At 41.3% G+C, this 19531-nt stretch overlaps 1 protein-coding gene across 5 annotated transcripts in view; it reads left to right on the forward strand.

Moving 5' to 3' along the window:
• NTRK2 (neurotrophic receptor tyrosine kinase 2) overlaps positions 1–19531 on the forward strand; it is a 341040-nt gene that overhangs the window by 13648 nt on the left and 307861 nt on the right. For all 5 annotated transcript variants that reach the window (XM_012813035.1, XM_012813015.1, XM_012813022.1 and 2 more), the window contains 2 exons: positions 16829–16903; positions 17020–17091. In XM_012813035.1, the coding sequence (XP_012668489.1) occupies positions 16829–16903; positions 17020–17091 (147 nt within the window). The remainder of the gene's footprint in view (positions 1–16828; positions 16904–17019; positions 17092–19531) is intronic.

Here is a 19531-nt window from a genome sequence, read left to right on the forward strand (position 1 = left end):
ATCATTTGTACTTTGCCTAAAGTTTTGTTTGTCTTCTGGTGTTGATTATGGATTATGCACATAGAATTTCTTCTTTTACTTTTTTTCAGTCATGCAGACTTAAATTTTTATTTTATGTTTTTAGAGGTGGAGTCTTGCTCTGTCACCCAGGCTAGAGTACAGCAGGGAGATCAAAGCTCTCTGCAGCCTTGAACTCCTGGGCTCAAGTGATCCTCCTTCTTCAGCCTCCCAAGTCACTGGGAACAAGCACCTGCCATCCCGTCTGGCTAATTTTCTTCTTTTTTTCAGGGATGGGGGTCTCCCTATGTTGCTCAGGCTGGTATTGAATTCTTGGTCTCTACTAATCCTCCCACCTCAGGTTTCTGAGTAGCATTACAGATATGAGCCACCATGTCTGGGTTAAAATTTTTTTTGTAATACGACTTGTTATTTCCTTTTTTACTTCTGTGTTGTGGATGTGGCTGAGAAGAATCTTCTCTTTTCTACTATTATAAAGCAAGTCTTCTATACACTGTTTTCTTCTACTACTTTTATTATTTCATGTTTTTGTATTTAAAGCTATCATCTACCTGGATTTCTAAAATATAAGGAGTCATGGAGCAATTGTTTTATTATTTTTTTTCAAGACAGCTAATCAGCTGGTCAGGTTTCTTGGTGCCATTAATTATGCACTTCTATATTTCCCTCGCTAATTGAGAATAACGGTTTCATTCTATAAAGGTCTGTATTTGTATTGGGGCCTAGATGGGGATCTATCCTAGTCCATCAACCAGTCTGTCCAATTACATCCTAATGTTAAATTTTGATCTCCCACATGTTCATGTTATAATTTTTTTTCTACTAGAACTATCAGTCTTTCCTTTCAAAAGTTTTAGGACTGTTCTTTCCATATGAATTTTAGAAGCTGCCTGCCTGGCTCCTCCACTTGATATTGGAATTTTTAATTAAGATGGTGTTACATTTATATATCAAAGTCTTGAAAGCCCTGTGTCCTCAGATTTGAGTGCCATTTCTCAAGACTCATTTCTTGCCTGTCTCTTTCTTCACTGCCACGATACTGCCACTCTGAGCTTTCAGTTCTGCCTGTTGAGCTATGCTCTGTCTCCCAGGCTTTGTTCTGGCTGTTCCCCCTGCCTGGAAACTTCTCCCTCCTTCTTCCCTCTGACTAGCTGCTGCTTATCTTTTAGGCCTCAGCTGGTGGATTGCGTCCTCTGCCTTCACTTCTGGGCTGTGTCCCCTCCACCGTGTACTCTTACCACCCCCTGCATATCCCATCCCAGCAAGGTCATTTAGTGTCATCAGTGTGTTTCTGTGTACCTGTCTGTACACACCATTAGAATATGAACTGTGTGGAGAGAGGGCTGCATGGATCTTGTTTGCAGATCATTTCTAGTACCTGGCACAACATTCTAGTTTCCCACGTTATGCACATACACGTGGATCTGCACACACATGCAACCCCCTCCCCATGCGCACACACACAAATGCTCATAAACCCATCGTTTAGAATTCCAAATAAGAATATTTATGAGTTGGTCTCTGGGTCATCAGTATGTAAATCTCTAGACATGAATTTTCTCAAGTCATCAGGTTAAGATGTTTACTTATATAAATAACTTTTATTATTAAAGTGCACAGTGTTAATTCACGCATAGTAAGAAATCAATCAATTGTGGAAAAAAGACCAGGCCTTGATGAGGCAGGCTGATTATGTATCTAGCAGTAAGGAGGGCCTGTGAAGAGAGGGGGAAGAGGGCATTCTGCAGAGGAACACATGCAGTATAGGCAAGCTCAGCAACGAAGGTAGATGGTGGGGGAATCATCCCAGGGCATCGGATTGCCAGCAAACAAATAGGCCTAATGAGAAAGATTTGTGCCTTTTCTGTCGTCTAATAGCTAATAATGGATATCCTTGTGGATCAATTGCAGTTTTCCCTGCGACTGCATTTATGGTGCTTCACTTAAAAAGCAATTCTGGTGTGAGATTTCAGATGTGATTTATCCTCCTTGCAGTATGGATGATAGAGGCTGATCATTTTTCTCAAGGAATGGCAAACATCAGGACTATAAAAACAGCATGTCAGGTCCAGTTTAATGTACCATCTGATACATCTACTTTTGTGCCTTTGCATCCAAATCCACTGAGCTGATCCTAGGAATGTTCATGGACCTTCTTTTATATTTATGATAATTAACACTATCAGGCCTCCAAGGAGCTTTGATAGTTGCTTGCAAAACTGATCAAAAAACCTCCGATAGACATATGAGATTGGAAGACTTTTAAAAATAGAGTGGAGAAGTCTATAGGTGAACAGATTGTGTTGAATAATCCCCAAAGATAATTCTCCCTTGAGATAAATAACATCTATTAATATTTATGTTACATTTATTTATGTTTACAGGATACAGTATGTTCATAATATATATACAAGTGAAAATGGTTTAGACCCCATTTGTAATTTATTCATTTGTTTATTTTTGAGACAGAATCTTGCTCTATTGCCTGGGATAGGGTGCCTTGGTTTCAGCTTAGCTCACAGCAACCTCAAACTCTGGGGCATAAGCAATCCTCCTGCCTCAGCTTCCTGAGTACCTGGGACTATAGGTGCCTACCACCACACCTGGCTATTTTTTCTATTTTTAGTGGAGGTGAGTCTCGCTTTGCCAAGGCTGGTTTTGAACTTCTGACTTCAAGCAATCCTCCCACCTTGGCCTCCCAAAGTGCTAGAATTACAGGTGTAAGCCACAGTGCCTAGGCTCCATGTGAATTTTGGAAGTTAAATTTTAAAAAAGGGATGGGAATTATGGAACCAACATAATTGGCTCTCCTAGTAAGTCTAGGTGAGCTTCTGGGATTTTACTTTTTAGCCATCTTGTTTACTCTTTCAAGGAATTTCTTTTTTGCCAGTAATAAGTGTCAGCTGGAGCTGAACTCCCTGGTGCTTTGAGGTGTCATGGAGCCTTTACTTGGTGAGTCTACCCAGTATCCCCTTGGTCACTGCTATTCTTTCATTGCATTTAGTATCTCTGTACATGCACAGTTCAGAAAGGGACAATCGTTATGTTGACAAAGTCATCTTTTCCACAGGTAGCCAAAATTGAGAAATTAACTTGTATTTATGCCTATACTGGTTGATTAATTGATTTATCCATTAATTTAGTCAATCAACAAATATGTTTGTCCATGTCTTCCCACCTAATACTTTTCTGGGTCTTGAGTGACAAGAATTAGGCTGGCTCCTACCATTTGTACATTTTATATGGACTGTTTCAAGGGCACAAACAGAGACCCCTAGTCAGATCATCTCACCCGTCTCTCTCCCAGCTGCTACAAGGGACCTCACATGCAGGCGTGTGGACAATCTGGCCTGCACATCGAAACTCTGTCAGCAGCACTCCAGACAGCAGCCTTGGATCTCCCCCTTACCCCTACATCATCGTACCTGGGGGTGTGCACATTCATGGCATGGTACTCCCTTGGGAGGACAGACCCAGGGAAAGGCCTGCACATGCCTCAGGAGTGGACTCAGGGTCTTCGGGTAGGGAATTCTGGGATCCTGGGTATGCAGGCAAAAGGGGAGGATTTCATCTCCAAGTAGGAGCGTCCTGTTGGGTCTGTGGACTCCTCACCTCACATGGAGGAACTTATGGAGGAGTGTAGAGTGAGTGCCTCCAAAGTTCCTGTGCTGAACACAGGCTGACTGAGCCCTGCCTTGTGGATCTTGCTTCTGCCTCACTCTGGGCTTGAGCTGTGATGGTGCTTAGGAATAGGGGAAGAATGGGGCGTGTATCCTGGGAGCATGCAGTGGGGCAGCCAGGCTCTCCAGATGGCTTGTCCATTGCAGCACCCCATCCTCTCTTCAGGGGACTTGAAGCATGGGGTGCATGTTCCCAACAAGGACAGCATGCGCTAGATTCTTCTAGCAAGCTTTGTGGTATTATCACAGACATAGAGAGATCACAGGCAAAGCATAGGTCTGTCCCTAACCTAGGAGTTTATGAGGATTGTTAAACATCTTTTGCTACCAGCTTTCCTCTTTCTCTCTTCCCCATATGGGTTTTATTGTTTCCTCTGCAAGGTCTGAGTCTAAATGTAATGTTTCAAGAATCAGCTCATTAGGGCTGAATACTTTATTTTTTATTGGTACCCTAGGAGAATCTTGGGATTGTAAAAATTGTGCCTAAAAAATTCCTTTCCTCATTATTATTATTTTTTTTGAGTGGAAAAAATCATGGACTTTGTTAGTAGCCATGCATAGGTGGATGGATAGATTAATTTCCCCTTTTCTTTGGGAGTCAGAGTAGGAGAGTGATACTTGTTGAAAGGTGGGGTTACTTGGCAGGTGAAGAGCTCCACTAGGAAGTATGGTCTGTCCCTGCTCCTTCGGACTAGCTTCTAGAGTTTTCTGTACCTCAGATGCCCCATCTGGAAAAAGGGGCAATAATAGGACGTTTCTACTCGAGTTTCTGTGAAGTTAAAATGAGCTGATGCATAAAATCCTTTTAATAGTGCCTGGCATACAGTCTGTGTTCTGCTCTCTCTGTGTGTATGTATTTTCAAACTTATCTGGGGAAGACTGAACGGCGTAGGGCTGGGAGGGGACAGGAAAGCAGAAGAAAGTGGCCCTGAACAGCCTCCACAGCTAAGAGGACAGAGAGGTAAAGGGCGCCTGCTCCCTTATTGCGGCAGTGAGGTGCCCTTGGCTTGTTTGCCTATTAGTCTCATCTTGTAGGACCTGGTGTGCTTAGCTGATTGACATATTGACTGTTTATGTGCTGAGCGATCATGAGTCACATTTAGCCACTATTATTCAGGTCATGGCCTTTGTGCTGCGTCTTTGGTTTGTTTGATAGTCCAGGCCCGTTTTATTTATCAGATTGTTTAATAGTTCTATTGAACTCTGGAGGTTATCCATCAGTTTGTACCCCCTTTTCTCTTTTAACTGTCTTTCTCACTTTTTAATTTCAAAGCCTTTAAACACAGATAGCTTTTCCCCCTCTTTTTAACAAATATGGTAAAACAAACATAAAATTTGCCATTCTAACCATTTTTACATGGGCAATTCAGTGGCGTTCAATACATTCACATCTTGTGCAATCATCACCACCATCCATCTCTAGAACTCGTTTCATTTAAAAAAATATGAAATCCTGTACCCATTAAACAATGACTCCTGCAACCCCTCCCCGATGCAGCTGATGCCCACCGCTCTGCTTTCTGTCTCTGGGAATTTGACTGCTCTGGATATCTCAAAAATGTGCATCTTTTTGAACAATGATATATCCCTTGAATTAAAGATGATGGTAAGAGATTTGTGCAGAGTTTTCTGATGCACTCGTGCTTCCTCTCCACACTATAACTTCTGTTTATTGTGGTCTTGCAGAGTCACTTATGAGTGGCATCCTTGTCTACCCGCATCCTTGTAGCTTAACTCCAAAGAAAGTAGTCTCCAGCCTTCTGTAAAAACAACTAAAGGTTAACATGAGGAGTGAAGCACTGAAAATAAAACTAGAATTGCCCCTTATACTCAATCTCTCTCTTCTGACTCCCACAGCCTATAAAAGTCAGCTGAAAAATTGTGCCAAAATCAAAACAAACCTTCATAGAGATTCTAAAATTTTACCACTGGAATCATTCTCCTTTCTTGATGTTAGGCCTGAAGCTTATTTTTCTCTGTGCTATGCTTGATCTATCTTGAAGTTGGAACAGAAGTCTTAGTTCCAAAAATTCTCTTCATATGGAATGATTTGACCTGACCAGAGGCCAAGAGCTTTCAAAACTGTATTCTGCTGTGATTCATGCTGACTTGAATGCTTCTTAGAATTCTTATGGCCCAGGCTAATCATTGCAGGTTCTTCCTCACAAGTCATAAATGGAATATTGGTTTGCTTGAAATAAAAGGGAAAGAGGAAAAGACATTTTTTTTTAAAAAAAACAAAATTTATGGTGTTGGATTGAATTTCAAGGAGATTTCATTTTTTTAGAGCACTCACTTTGAGATGCAAAAACATCATAGGTGAAATTATTTACTATCATTTCTTGAAAACAAGCAGTATAAGGAAATTCAATAGTATCAGTGTAACGTACAGAATAGCCACTTAATGCTTATTGAATGACTATTAGAAACGTCACAATTTATCATCAGTATTGAATAACTGATGCTAACTATTTTATTATGGTTACATTATTACAAATAAGTTAATAAAGTAAAAATGAGAGGGAACAAGAAAGTAAAAAAAAGAGAGACAAGAACTCCAACTAGCCCTAAAGGTTGGCACAGTTGCTGTGACTGAGTGCAACATTTGTCCTTAACTTCCTGGCAGTGAAAGAGAAACTCATTATTAGGAAGGAGAATGCCTACTAATTCCGCAGGAACACAGCTTTGTCTGGCACTGTGTTCTGAAAGGAATTTCTTTTGCAGGGACAATGAGTGATGTAATGCACAGCTTGTATGAAAAGTACCGAAGTAGATTTCATTTTTTTCTTCCTGAGAAAAGCCAGTGAAAGTTGGAGGATGTGACAAGGACATCAATTCTGCAAGGAGCCTAAAAGTGGTCAAGGATTTAATCTCCTCTCCGAGGGCTGTAATTATAATACTGATACAACTTAGAATCTTAGACTGTCATCCTCACATGCCCTTGGCTGAGCCTGGCCTTGATAGAAGCTGGACCACAGATGCTTGGAGGTTGTCCCCTCTGACCAGAGCCTGGAAAATTTTAGTCTCTGTTGCTGGTTAAGGGCAGATCCATTCTCTCTGGAAAGCAGACAAACAGATGGTGGGGGCTGACATCCTTTTACCAAGACCAAGCAGCCTGGCCTGCGTGCTGTCCAGGTAGAAGCCACGCCATCCATGTGCAAAGATGAGATGTAGGGGTACCAGCAGAGATCCAGGCTTGTGGGGGTGCAAAGATGAAATGCAGGGGTACCAGCAGAGATCCAGGTATGTGGGGGTAGAATGGGAGGTGGCCCTGTGACCACTCCAGAGCTTGGACAAATGCTTGATTGAAACCTGGAGAGTTCCACCCCACAGAGCAGCAGAGATGGTTTTGGCCTAGAAGCTGTTAGGAGCAGGTGTGACCAGACGGTCTCCCCAGCCATAGGCAAAGCTCCCTTAGGCTCCTGCGGTGACTCCAGCCCTGAGAGGAATGGTGTCCCCGTGAGCCTGCCAGGATGAATTAGCTGCAGTGTGCACCCTCTGTCGCTGAATGAACTGACTTGTGTTTCTGGGGGTTCCGTTGACTGATCTTAGAGTGCACCTGCTCTGAATAGAAACTGTGGCTAAACATAAACTTATCAGCCACTTGCTTGACAAGTAGTTCAGTATCAGGACCATTTCTGGAACTCTGGGTAGTTTAATGTGGTAAAGCTACATCGTGGTACCTGTTGAGTCACCTGCCATCCCATTTGGCAAGGCAGGCTACTGTGACCTGTGAAAGGCCTGAGACCTAAGGGTAAACACAGAAGGATATTAAGTAAATTAGCTGGAAGAAAAAAAATTGTCAGCTAACAACCCACTCCCGTTTCCCCCTGTATCAAGCATCAGATTTATTCAGCTATATCTGTGTCAGTTTGGGTTCATCACAGAGGAAGTATTTAAGGTTTCCAGAACAGGTAGAAGTAACTTTTTTTTTTTTAAGTTTTTATTGTAAGTTCTGTATCATTTTATTTCATGAGGCTCATTCCAGGGGTCTCTATGCACCTCTTACCAGTATGTAGGAGATTAGGAGCATTGAGGTTTCAGAGGAAGTGACAAGCAAAGACTAAATCAGGTGTCCAAAATCTTCCTATGGGCCAGTGAAACAGCCCGGGTAGTTTGGGATGTGACCAGTTTGAAATGTGCTCCCAATCCCTAGGGGAAGCGCAACTGATGGTTACTGGGAGGAAATGCTGGTTCAGTTTGGTGGGCTTTCTGTCTTTTTAAGAGAATATGAAAAGTCAGATTTGAAAATTCTGAAATCTTCCATTTTTAAAATGTTAGCGATGAATAAAAATTTCATTTAAGAAAATAAGCACCCCGTTGACTAGATCCAGACCACCTGCTGCTGGCCGTGACTTTGCCAACCAGTTTGTAATATTTACCTATCACATTATCTGTGGCCTGGAGTCCAATCTTAAACCCACATACAAGGCTATGCCAGTAAATCAGATTAAACTTACATTTTCCTGATGCAAACTGATGTGTTTTATGTAGAAAGCAAACTGTAAGATTTTTTTTGTAATGATTAATTTTTCTGGTCATAAATTAGGGGATTTCTTGTTGGCAATCACCTGGTTGGCAGAGATAGATGAGAATGATGTTACATAAATACTCAGAAATCCAGAGTGTATTTTTTCCCATAATATTTTGAAGAATTTTTCTTACAATTTATGTACTGAAGAGCACCGAGACTTTATCAAATTCAAATTTCCTCTTCTGCGGCTGTGGGCACTGGAGATTAAGCTCACTGGCTAAGTTTGCCACCAAACAAGGCCTAGAACCTGGTCTTTCATTCATTTTAAATAATAACTAACTCTAATGGAGATCCTCCTATGTGGACCCATTTTCTGATTTCCCCAACAACCCCTGAGGCAGTTACTGTTGTTATCTCATTTTATAAACAAGGAAACTGTGGTGGAGGGACTTGCCCATGTCAGAGAGCTAGTAAGAGGTGAAGCTAGGGCAGTATGTTTATGCCTCTCCCCACTCTACTTATTATCTCCTAGGCACTTAAATCTTTACATTCCCAGGGTATTTGGGCTGATCTAAAAAGCTGCAGTTCTCAGAGCTTGGCCTTGTAGCTAGGAGGTCATCCCATGAATGACTTTTGCTTTTAGGCTGTAATTATTTGTGAAGGTCCATAGTGCACAAATTCTAGGAATGTTTCTCATTGAAGATGCTGGATTTGCAAGTCCACAGTCCTAGCAGTGTGGCACAGTAGCCACGAAGGAGTTCAGACTTCAGAGGCAGGTACATCTGGGTTCAAATCCTTTTAGGCAAATCCATGAGCTATATGACGTTTGGGAAGTGACATGGCATGTCTGGGCCTTAGTTTCCTCTTCTTAGAAATGGGAACAATCATTCACTCTCCTGGTGGCATTATTTTGTCAGGAGACCATCCTGGAGTAGCCTCCTACCTGGCACCAATTAGCCTCCAGAAAAAGGGAGTTAATGGTGCTGCTCCCTCTGAACTTCTGGCCAAAAAGAAGCTGGAAGTGCTGATGCTGAAAGGCATGGGCTAGGGGGCTTTTCAAAGTCAGGCTGTGAGCTTGCTTGTTCTGTGTGTTTACATTCATTTCCTCACAGTTGGGATCACTCATCCTCTCAAGAGTGGAGCTATGGACTGAGAGAGTCTAATCTTATACATCATTTGCACCTGCTCATGTCATGGATTGACTTTCAAAACTCTTTCTCAGCTTTTTTTTTTGCTAAGGAACTGAAGCTGCCTAGATGCGGACCCAGGGACCAAGGGCTGTTCTTTTTAAAAATTATCTTATATTGGGCAGCTCAAAGGAGTAGGGCGCTGGCCCCATATGCTGGAGGTGGCGGGTTCAAACCCAGACTTGGCCAAAACCAGCAAAAAAAAAAAAAAATTATCTTATATTCCCTATGAAAGAAGTCTTATAGAAGAGAGTATCCTATCAGAGTTGAAAAGCCTCAGCCCGTGCCTGTAAACCTGAGCATCTGAGTTCTATTTACTTTTATCAGATTTATCTGTAACTATCCATCAATTCATCTTCTATCTATCCATCCATCCATCTATCTGTCTCATCTGGTGGTATAGACGGGGGAGGGCAGGGGTAGCAGGAAGCGATTCCACCTTGAAGAGTCACCATTTGGAGTATTCACTGCTGTTTCCATTTCATCTTGATGTGTTGCCAAAGTACAGTTCAGGTAATAAAGTCTAAGTTAAGAGGAAATTTTCTTTTGAGTAATACCGCTGTTCAGCTAATATACATGAAAAAAAAGATGCATTAGAAACCACTCTTTGTTACTTGGGAAGATTACCTACAGGAATTATTTGATAGGTGGTTAAAGCCAATGTGAATCTTTTAAAATATGATGAGGGCTCTTTCCAGGAACCTGTAATTCAAAAATATTTCTTTGAATTTTTTTTCTAAAATTACCTCTTTCTCTTCTTTTCTAATAAGTTGCTTACTGGGTTTTTGTGAAGCCTAAGAAAAGGAAATTCTATCCCCTCGGGGAAGTGTCTTAGCCAAGTTCCTGAATGGCAGTTAAGACTGGAGAAGCTTTGGTGACAATGCAAAACAAGATGACAAATAGCATGGACTTGGTGTATGTCACATTCCTTATCTGTTGACTTTTTGGTCAATTTTCAAGGCTTGAGTTCCAAACCTTTCTCCACTTAAGCCTTCACTGACCTGCCCCAGCATATATATTTTTTTTCCCAATAATATTTTGTAGTTCCTTCCATCATCCCCTCCTAAGACAGGTGCGTGTACCTCTGCTTGGAACCTTTTCTTGTTTGCTCATTAAATCCTGTGGCAGTGAGCACTGTCACCCCCCAGAGCACCAAGATCAGGAAGAGCTGGATCTGGAGATTCTTGGAAGCCTTTTATAGTCTAGCATTTCTGATACAAAGAGGTTCTGTGGCAAATAAATGGCTTATTTTCCAAAGGCAGTTAATTTTTATCCTTTAAAAAACTGAATAGTTTGAATATGTTGTGTGCTTGTAATCTAGACTCACATTTAGCTTGGACAAATTTTGTTTTCACAATTGGTTTCCCCCCCATTATTGTTTTTTACTTTGTTTCTTTGTTCTCTACATGATAAATGAAGGTATGTTGTATGATTATAATCTTCATTTAGTAGTAACTGTGCATCTGGTTTGAGTGCTCTAAGTCAGCAGACTTCCTGTGAGTCTCAGCTCTCACAGGCAGTGGAGAAGCAGTGAGATGAGTAGGAACCTTACATTTAGGAACCAGCAGTTCAGTTAGGGGGTCAGATAGGTGCCCATCCACCTATGAGTGGGTTAATAAACTGCTGTATATGTGCACCATGGAATACTATTCAGCCCTAAAAGATGGAGATTTTGCATCTTTTGTATTTACCTAGATGGATTTGGAGAACATTCTCCTAAGTAAAGTATCTCAAGAATGGAAAAGCAAGCATCCCATATACTTAGCACTAATCTGAAAATAGTAAATCACCAGCTACAGGCCCACCCAAGAGAGAAACACAAATTACAGAGGTGGAGAGAAGGAGACTTGGTAAATTCCTGCCTATCAGGGACAGATAAGGGCGTATGTCACACTTCCTGGGTGAAGAATTCAATTGCAACTCAGACTGTGGACTTTGCCCTGCAAAGCAAATGATGTAATCTAATTGTACATACTCTCACATTAACCCCTCCAAAATAAAATTACTATCACCAGTAAAAAAACATAATAAAAGAATGAAATTCTGACTACAAAGAGTTAACTACCATCCATTTAATTCTTAATTGCAAACTTAGGAAGTGCAATGCATGTTAAAAAATGCTTGCCAACGGATGGAATAAAAATGTTCTGATTTGAAAAAGCATTTTTAGTGTTGCCTACAAATCACTCAAGCAGTATTTTAGATCTGGTAGCGTCCCAGGAGAGATCTCGGGTGACTGAATTGAGAAGCTCTTAAGCATATGGGATCCAATCATTAGGGCAGTAGAGAGTGGTCTTGGGGTACACAGTAAAAGTGTGAGAAACAATGGCAAAAAAGCCCTCATATTTGAAGTTCTAGCAATAGTCCTATTTATGGAATCGTGAGGGGAAGAAAGGATATTCTGGACAAAACAGAATGGTTGAAGGCCAACAGTGATTTTTGACAGATTGCTGATGGAGTGGGAGGGCCTGGGGTCCTTGGGGGAGAAAGAGGGGTGAGTGAGAGAAATTCTTAAGAAGTCTCAAATTTAAAGACTACAAATCTACCATGTCTCTTAGGCACTATTTAAAGGATGCTGATTTGGTTTGCCTAACAGAACGAAGGCAAGGTCTGCAAGTTAGAAGGAGAGAAGCTTTGTTTTCTGGGAGGAACCAAAACTCTGCTGCTGTCACATGAAATTCCTATGAGACAAGTGCTGGGTGGGACACAGCTCTGAGTGAAGGAGGGCGGGCCCTGAAAGTCTCTGTGCAGAGGTCAGAAGAGGTAGAGGCTGTCATGGACCGGAAGCTTGTAACAAAGCCTTCAGGACAAAGGCCTTGGGGAATGATGGAACCCTTTTTGGAGATGTGTTTTATTGAGCAGGGCTGGACTCCACTCAGTAAAGAGCCCATGGAGTGACACAGCACTTTGACAGGGACAATGGGGAATAGTTTTCTGGAGGGAAGCCTGCTTCTTGGCCCGACAAGGCTATTCTTCTCTCCTTCCTAATCCTGCCTTGTCTGTGCAGCCGCTTCTGCCTTTTGGTTCAATAGCCTGAGATGGAGAATGGGAAAGGCCTGGCATGTCAAGGTCCTCCCGGAGGCAGGTGGAAGCCACCAGTAGGGGGCAGCACAGCACACACCTTAGTCTTGTGTTTCTGCCCAGCGGCTCTGGGGCGAACAGCAGAAGGCTGTTGGACCATTTGCCATTTGAGAGGTCGGAGAAGCCAAGAACTTGAGCTTAGATGTGTTTGTCACTAAGAAGTCCTGGGGTCGGGCAGTTATTTTGCTTGCTTGGCATTCATTCTCTCTGTCTCTCTCATCTCCCTTTCTTCACAAATTTTAAAAATTAAAAATATATAACACCACAATAATGTCATGTACTTATATTCACAACTGATGTTTCAGTATTTTTCTTTCTTTGTTGCAAGCTTTTTCTCTCTTAATAAAAGAAGTAGTTTAGCAATTTAGTAGAATTAACAGATTAACAGCTTAGATTTCCCTCCCTCCCTCCCTCCCTCCCTTCCTTCCTTTCTTTCTTTTCTTTCTTTCCTTTCTTTTTGCAGTTTGGCTGAGGCTGGAGCCTGCCTCTACTGGTATATGGGGCTGGTACTCTACTCCTTGAGCCACAGGCGCACTGCCTGCTTAGATTTCTTTTTTATAATCACAGACCCATTCTCCTTTCTCAAAGTAACCTTTCTAGAAATCATCTCTTTACACTTTGTGTATATACTTGACTGTGAATACTATGTCCTCTTGTTTTCAGTGTATTTTTGAAAGGTCACATAAATTGTTTTATATGATATATCAGTATACAATTTTGATTATATTCTTTCTCACTTAGAGGTCTCTTTCTACCCAAAATATAAATCAGGTTCAATCCAATTCATATATTAATACATATTATTTTTTTAAAATTTTTGTTTCTTTATGATGGGACACTTGAAGTATTTCCAGCTTTTGACTGTTACAGTGAATATGGCAATATTCTACTGTCCATATTACAATGACTATTCTATGCTTGTTTCTTTGTAGCCACATGCGAAAATTTCTCTTGGGTGAATACTTAGAAGTAGACCAAGCCTGGTAACTCACAAGTGTAACCCCAGCACTTTGAGAGGCCAAGATAGGGGGGTATCCCTTGAGGTCAGGAGTTCAAGACCAGCCTGGACAACATAGCAAGACTTCATCTCTACAAAAATAGAAAAAAATTAGCTGGGTATAGTGGCCTGGGTTTTTAGTCCTAGCTACTCAGGAGGTTGAGACAGGAGGGTCGCTTGAGCCTAGGAGTTTGAGATTATAGCTAGCTATTATCACACCACTGCACTCCAGCCTGGGCAATAGTGCAAGACCATGTCTTTGCAAAGAACAGTAACAAAAAAAGCAGAATTTCTGGGCTCCCAGGGCTGCTGGTTTATGATTTTCCAGGATATTGGCAAAGTGCCCTTCAAAGTGGTTCTATCCATTTAAGCTCTCTCTAACAAGGTAGGAGACATCCCTCACATTCTTAGCAATGCTTTGTATTGTCAGACTTTAAGTATTTTGTCAATCTAGTGAGAAGAGAAGAGAATGTCATTGTCGTATTAATTTGCATTTTGGATTCCTCATGAGATGAGCAACTGTTCAGTTTCCTGGCCATTGAGGTTCCCCTCTGTGAATTGCCTGCTACTCACTTTACTGGCTTCCTTTCCAGTCCCAGGATTCTTTACATAGTGATAGCTAAGAAAAGTGTCTTGGGGGTGGATTTCACCAGCAATTTGTAGCTAGCCTCTATATTGTGAGCATCTCTGCAGATGGTAGCTTAGGAGGGGGCCATTCTTGGAGTCTACTACTGAAGGAATACTTGCTGACCATTTGATCCAGCTCTTCGGGTAGTCTTTCCATTTTGACAGGAATAAAAATTTATGTGTTTATCCAAGACATTCCTGCCTTCACAGTGGATGAGTATTCTTTAGTGAATATATTTCATCATTTCACATGGTTCTTGTGATGGTTTTCAGCAAAATCTCCTATCTGGTCAGTCTTAGATCCAAGGACGGTGGTGCTTTGCTTAACTTGCATATGTTCATCTCATGAATACTGTGAATTCACTAATGACCACATTTATAAAGGAAATATCTGATGAAAATGTGATAAAAGTAAACTAAAGGACACAAATAAAGAAAAGTTAAAGGTAAATGATTAAGTACCTATTAAATGTGAGGCCTTGTAAGCGTGAAGGAAAAAACAGTGATCCAGGTAAAGAGAGATGAACTCTGGAGGGATTTCAAAACAGGGACAGGCAGCATGCTAAAGGCAGCTGGACGGAGTGGACGGGCTTTTCCAGGAGTCCTGATCTGTGACTCCAAAGGAAAACTTGCCCATCTTATCCACCCTTTTTGCTGTCAGTTGCATGAGCAAAGCATCAAAATCTGGGGCTCTCTGGAATGCAGTTCTTACTGTGAGATGATTTGGAAGAGTGAGGTCGCTGTGGTCTCTATTGAAAATGTTAGTGAAATGGCAATTTTGGAAATACGTATCTAAAGTGTGATCATTTTGCAATGTTTCATGGAAACTTGCCATTGAAAACTGGGCTTTGGGCTGTCTGGTGGTAGTGTGTTACAGAACTTATAAAAATAAGTGTCATTAGAGTTGGTATTACAGAGCTTATAAAAATAAGTGTCATTAGAGTTGGTATTACAGAGCTTATAAAAATAAGTGTCATTAGAGTTGGTATTCCACCTCCCATTGCTAAATTTGACTGGCTTAAAAAAAAATTGGGCTTTGGGTTTAAGTCTTGACATAGTTCCTTCTTCTGTGTGTGGTGGGAGAAAGGGAATGAACCCTCCTGTACGTCTGTTAAGTGTCAGGCCCTGGGTAGCAAGTAGAGCCAGAGGAAGATGCCCTTTCAATTTTGGAGGATGCATTTTTATGTAACAGGGGGACACTACTTTGTAGTTTCTCGGGTATAATTTTGTTTGACAGACAGTGTATTTTTTTATTTTTAAAAATTTGTTTTCTAAAGAGATGCCCAATCCTTTACTATGTATCTTATCATCCTTTTCTTTCCCATGCTGGCTCAAAGGGACTTTTAGAAGCTAGATATTCTCCCCATTGTTTAATTTATTCTATATTTTTAACTCACTTTATTAACAGCAGGGCCCACATACATCATGTTTTCAGTATCTTAATTGGAATATGTTATTTATCTTAATTTTTTTTTAAAAAGAAAGGGGCAAATTCATCCTGGTGTAACTTCCTATAGTAACTTTGTAACCCCAAGTGTTGTTCTCCTGTCCGTCTGTCCATCCATATGTCCATCCAGCCTCTGAGTGCCCTGTACCAGGTAATGAGCTAGGTGCTGTGAGCTTATTAAGAGTGATTTGCACGTAGAACAGATCTAACTACCTTCAAAGAAGATGTCATCAAGAAAAGGGAACAGACAGGTACTGCTGTATAGGGGGGAGTATAGGAGAGTCCATGATGGTGGTTTTTATAGTGGTGTCTTGGCATTATCAGAAACTTTGTTGATTCAAGTGACAGAAATCCAGATCAAATAAAGGTTAGTGGCATCTCGCTTCAGAGATGGCTGGATCTGAAGGCTCAACTGGTATTTTGGGGGTTCTGTCTCTTCATATCTGCTTAGCCTGCTTTCTTTCTTAGTGCAACTTCATTCTTGGACAGTCTCTTTCCAGAAAATTTTCTAGTGGAAACCCAAGGCCTATGTCTCCAGCTGTGATCCCAGAGACAGAGAAAGACACTCCTCTCTCCTGACATTCATTTATTTAATCTTATCTTGGGAAGATTCTCCTTGAGCTAATTGAGATCATATGCACATTTCTAAGCCCACCATTGTGGCCAAAGGGATGGAGTTCTCCTGTCAGTTCACTCCTATATTTGACAGCTGGAGGGGTGGGGCGGGGAGAGGTGGGTTCCTACAGAGAATGTGCCATGGCTCTTTGGTGTTTATCAAATAGGTTCCTCAAAGGAGAAGTCGGTATTGTTACTGATAACAATGGAAAGAGAGGATGTTAGGCTGGGAAAAGAGAGGGGGAGGAAGGGAGAGAGAAGGGGGGGATCCACTTCAATGTTTTAGGAGGCAAAGGAGGGTGTGGCTGCTTCTCTCGGGATGTGAGGATGGACATGATTATTCCTGAGCAGTGATAGTACCAGCATCCCTATGGGTGTCATAAGGGTGAAACACCTTTGAGAGGTAGCAGATACCTTCCTAAGGTATTTTCACCTCTGTTCACTGGCAAACTCTAAAAGGGGAAGGAAACTGAGCTTGTCAGGTAAAGTGATAAAAGATGTGCTGTCCTGGTCATTGAATAGCCTCTTCTCAGGCATGCTCACTTTAGCTTCTTTTGCTATATTTAATAACAAAAGATGAAGCTAGGATGGGTGCAGAGGGGCCGCCTTGGTCACCTTGGTAAGATGGCCGAAAGTTACCCCTTTCTTCATGTTGTTACCAACATTCCGAGTCACTGCTGTTCACTCTCTGCTTTATTTCAGTTTCATTGCAAATCAGAAAAGGTTAGAAATCATCAATGAAGATGATGTCGAAGCTTACGTGGGACTGAAAAATCTGTGAGTATCCAGGACCTGCACACATTATCTCAGAGATTTTTCTTTCTCTCTTCCCACGGTCAGATGGGCATTCACTGGTTAGTTCTAATATATGTGCAATTTATGTGTTTTTCTAGGACAATTGTGGACTCTGGATTAAAATTTGTCGCTCACAAAGCATTTCTTAAAAACAGCAACCTGCAGCACATGTAAGTAGAAGTTGATTCTTTTGCTTCCTAGGACCCAATTTATTCAATATTCCCCCCCTCTGTTTATTTTCTTTTTTTCCCAACTCCAAACCTCCTTTTTTTAAAGTTAGCATAGCTGTGATAATAGCTTAGAAACATTAGCTTTGATTTTGTTTGATTGCTGAATAGCTTCAGAGGGGTACTTAGAACAGGCTGTTTATTCCTTTTCACAAATTTCTGGGCCAGTTCCATCTTGGATAGAGCAATAGGCCAGCAGCAAGGAGTCTAGTGTGAAAACTATGTCCTTGCACAGAGTCCTTGGTTCCTTTCCCTGGAATCATGACATGCTCCCTGGAAGACATCAAACTAGTGGAATTGAAAGAAGTTGATTGGGCCTTGGCCTTTTGGAAAACTAAAAATTACTAGTGCTCCCTCCTCAACCCCACAGTAGGTCTTCTTTTGAACCTTTGTTTTCTCAGAATCGTCAGTCACAGATTGATAAAAGTGGAGAAAAGTCAATCCTGGGATACACTAAAGATTCAGACAATTATTAAAAATAGGAAATGTTTTCCCCAAAGTTTTGTCAATGCTTTGTAGGCTGAAATCAAATGGAAATATGGGAAATGGGAGCCATTAGGTTGCTTGCTGAGGCATGTAAGTCAGTAAGATGGGGCCTTCCAAGAGGAGAGGTTTCTACATCGCTCAGCTCGGACTGGTGGCCTCCATCCCCAGAGTTTTTAGTGGGGGCATCTGCTGGGAAGTTGTGGCCTGCATCCATTGGCCCTTTCTTGCTGCACCAAATTCTCTTTGCAGCAGTAGACTATGTCTGATAGTCTATAGTTTACCTGTGGAACTCTCACCTTTATTATTTCACTTGATTTTTTTCTGACAATTGATAGAGAAGATCTTTTTTATTTCCATTTCATAGATAAAGTAAGAGTGAGTGAGGGAGTTCTAGGGCTTACACAGGTCTGTAGAGTGTGTTGCATGGTAGAATTATGGCTCTAAGGGCTAACCCTTGCCCCGATTCTCACAAGAAGAGTACAGAAAATAAAATTTGTACCATCCATATAATTAGAGGATCAGCCTTTTCTCTAACATTTGTTCTCTTTCTGTTCTTGGGGAGAACAGTTCCTCAACTGATTTCCCTGCCAGTTGTAAAAGAAATCGCTTAGAGCAGATCGCCTGGACGCTCCATTGAGATTTGTTGATATTATGGGAAATGTTAATTTCATAAAGCCAGTATCATGGTTTCATGCTTTATAGGTGGCATTAATGAGGAAGTCACTTTAAAAAGAAAGCCTGTAAATTAAGATATAAAACATTCTGCAAAAATGTGATAAACCTCCAAGGAACTTGATTAACACATTTCATTTACATGCTTTTTTGGCATCATCTCTGTAGCTGGTTTGCCTGCACAGATCTGATGTCTGCGTAGGCCTTGATAGCATAAACAAGACAGAAGCTGGATCGACGAAAAAGGCAGAATGCTCTAATGCAATCACTTAAATGTAATTAATGACCTCAGTGGTTAAGCTCTGGTATTTTCATTGCAGCTGACCTTAGGCCCAAATTACTCAACATCCACATTTTTACTGGCCCTTTCGTCATATTGCTGCTCCTAAGGTTGTGATTTAGACAGTGGCTATCGTTAATTATCGTTTTATTAGTATACTTACTTGTTACTTTTCTGTACTTTTAAATTTTTCTTGTCGCATGCTATTTATGTGACTATGCAAGCTACCTTGTGTATTTATTTCATGGTGATATGTGATAGGATAATTTTCGTGGCATTCTTTGTATAATACACAGCTTATACACAAGGTCAGATATCTGTCCCATTCTCCCAGAGAGGCATGTGTATTATTTGAAAATAGGAAACTACAGAGATGTACATACATAGCTACCAGAGGTGACAGTGGGATAGCAACCTTTGGTCAAAGTGCAGAAACTCGGTTGGTACCTGAAGTCATTGTAGGACAGTAAGACAGCAAAATCAGGCCAGTGTCAGGCAGTTATGAAAAATTTGCCGTATGTCTAATAAGCTTCATATATCACATGACAGAAGAGGTTCTTCATCACCAAAAGATCAAATTAAGTTAGTTTGCTTTTGCGGACAGGGAAGGGGGAAGACGTTAAGCCAGGTGTCTGCTTTTGCAGATTGTAGGTCCTGTGTGAGGAGGACCTGGGAATTGGCGTGGCTTGTTCTCCCCTGAGTGTCCACATGTAAATTGTGCTCTTACCTCAAAAGTCAACACAGTGGCGTACAAAGGAGCTGGTAAAGAAATGTGGATTAAAAGCTGTTTCTCTCTACCCCGGGGAAATACTAATTATCTCTCTGAGGTTCCCAACACTAAGAATGTGTACAAGGTCAGTATTTACTTTGGGTTTTAGGGCAATTCAGCTCGGACTTCTTTTTCCTTTTCACCGCTTCTCTCCCTACCCGTATTAGGATCCCGTG

This window comes from Otolemur garnettii, unplaced genomic scaffold, assembly GCF_000181295.1.
Source record: "Otolemur garnettii isolate 467f Iridium unplaced genomic scaffold, OtoGar3 scaffold00006, whole genome shotgun sequence".
Lineage (NCBI taxonomy): Eukaryota > Metazoa > Chordata > Mammalia > Primates > Galagidae > Otolemur > Otolemur garnettii.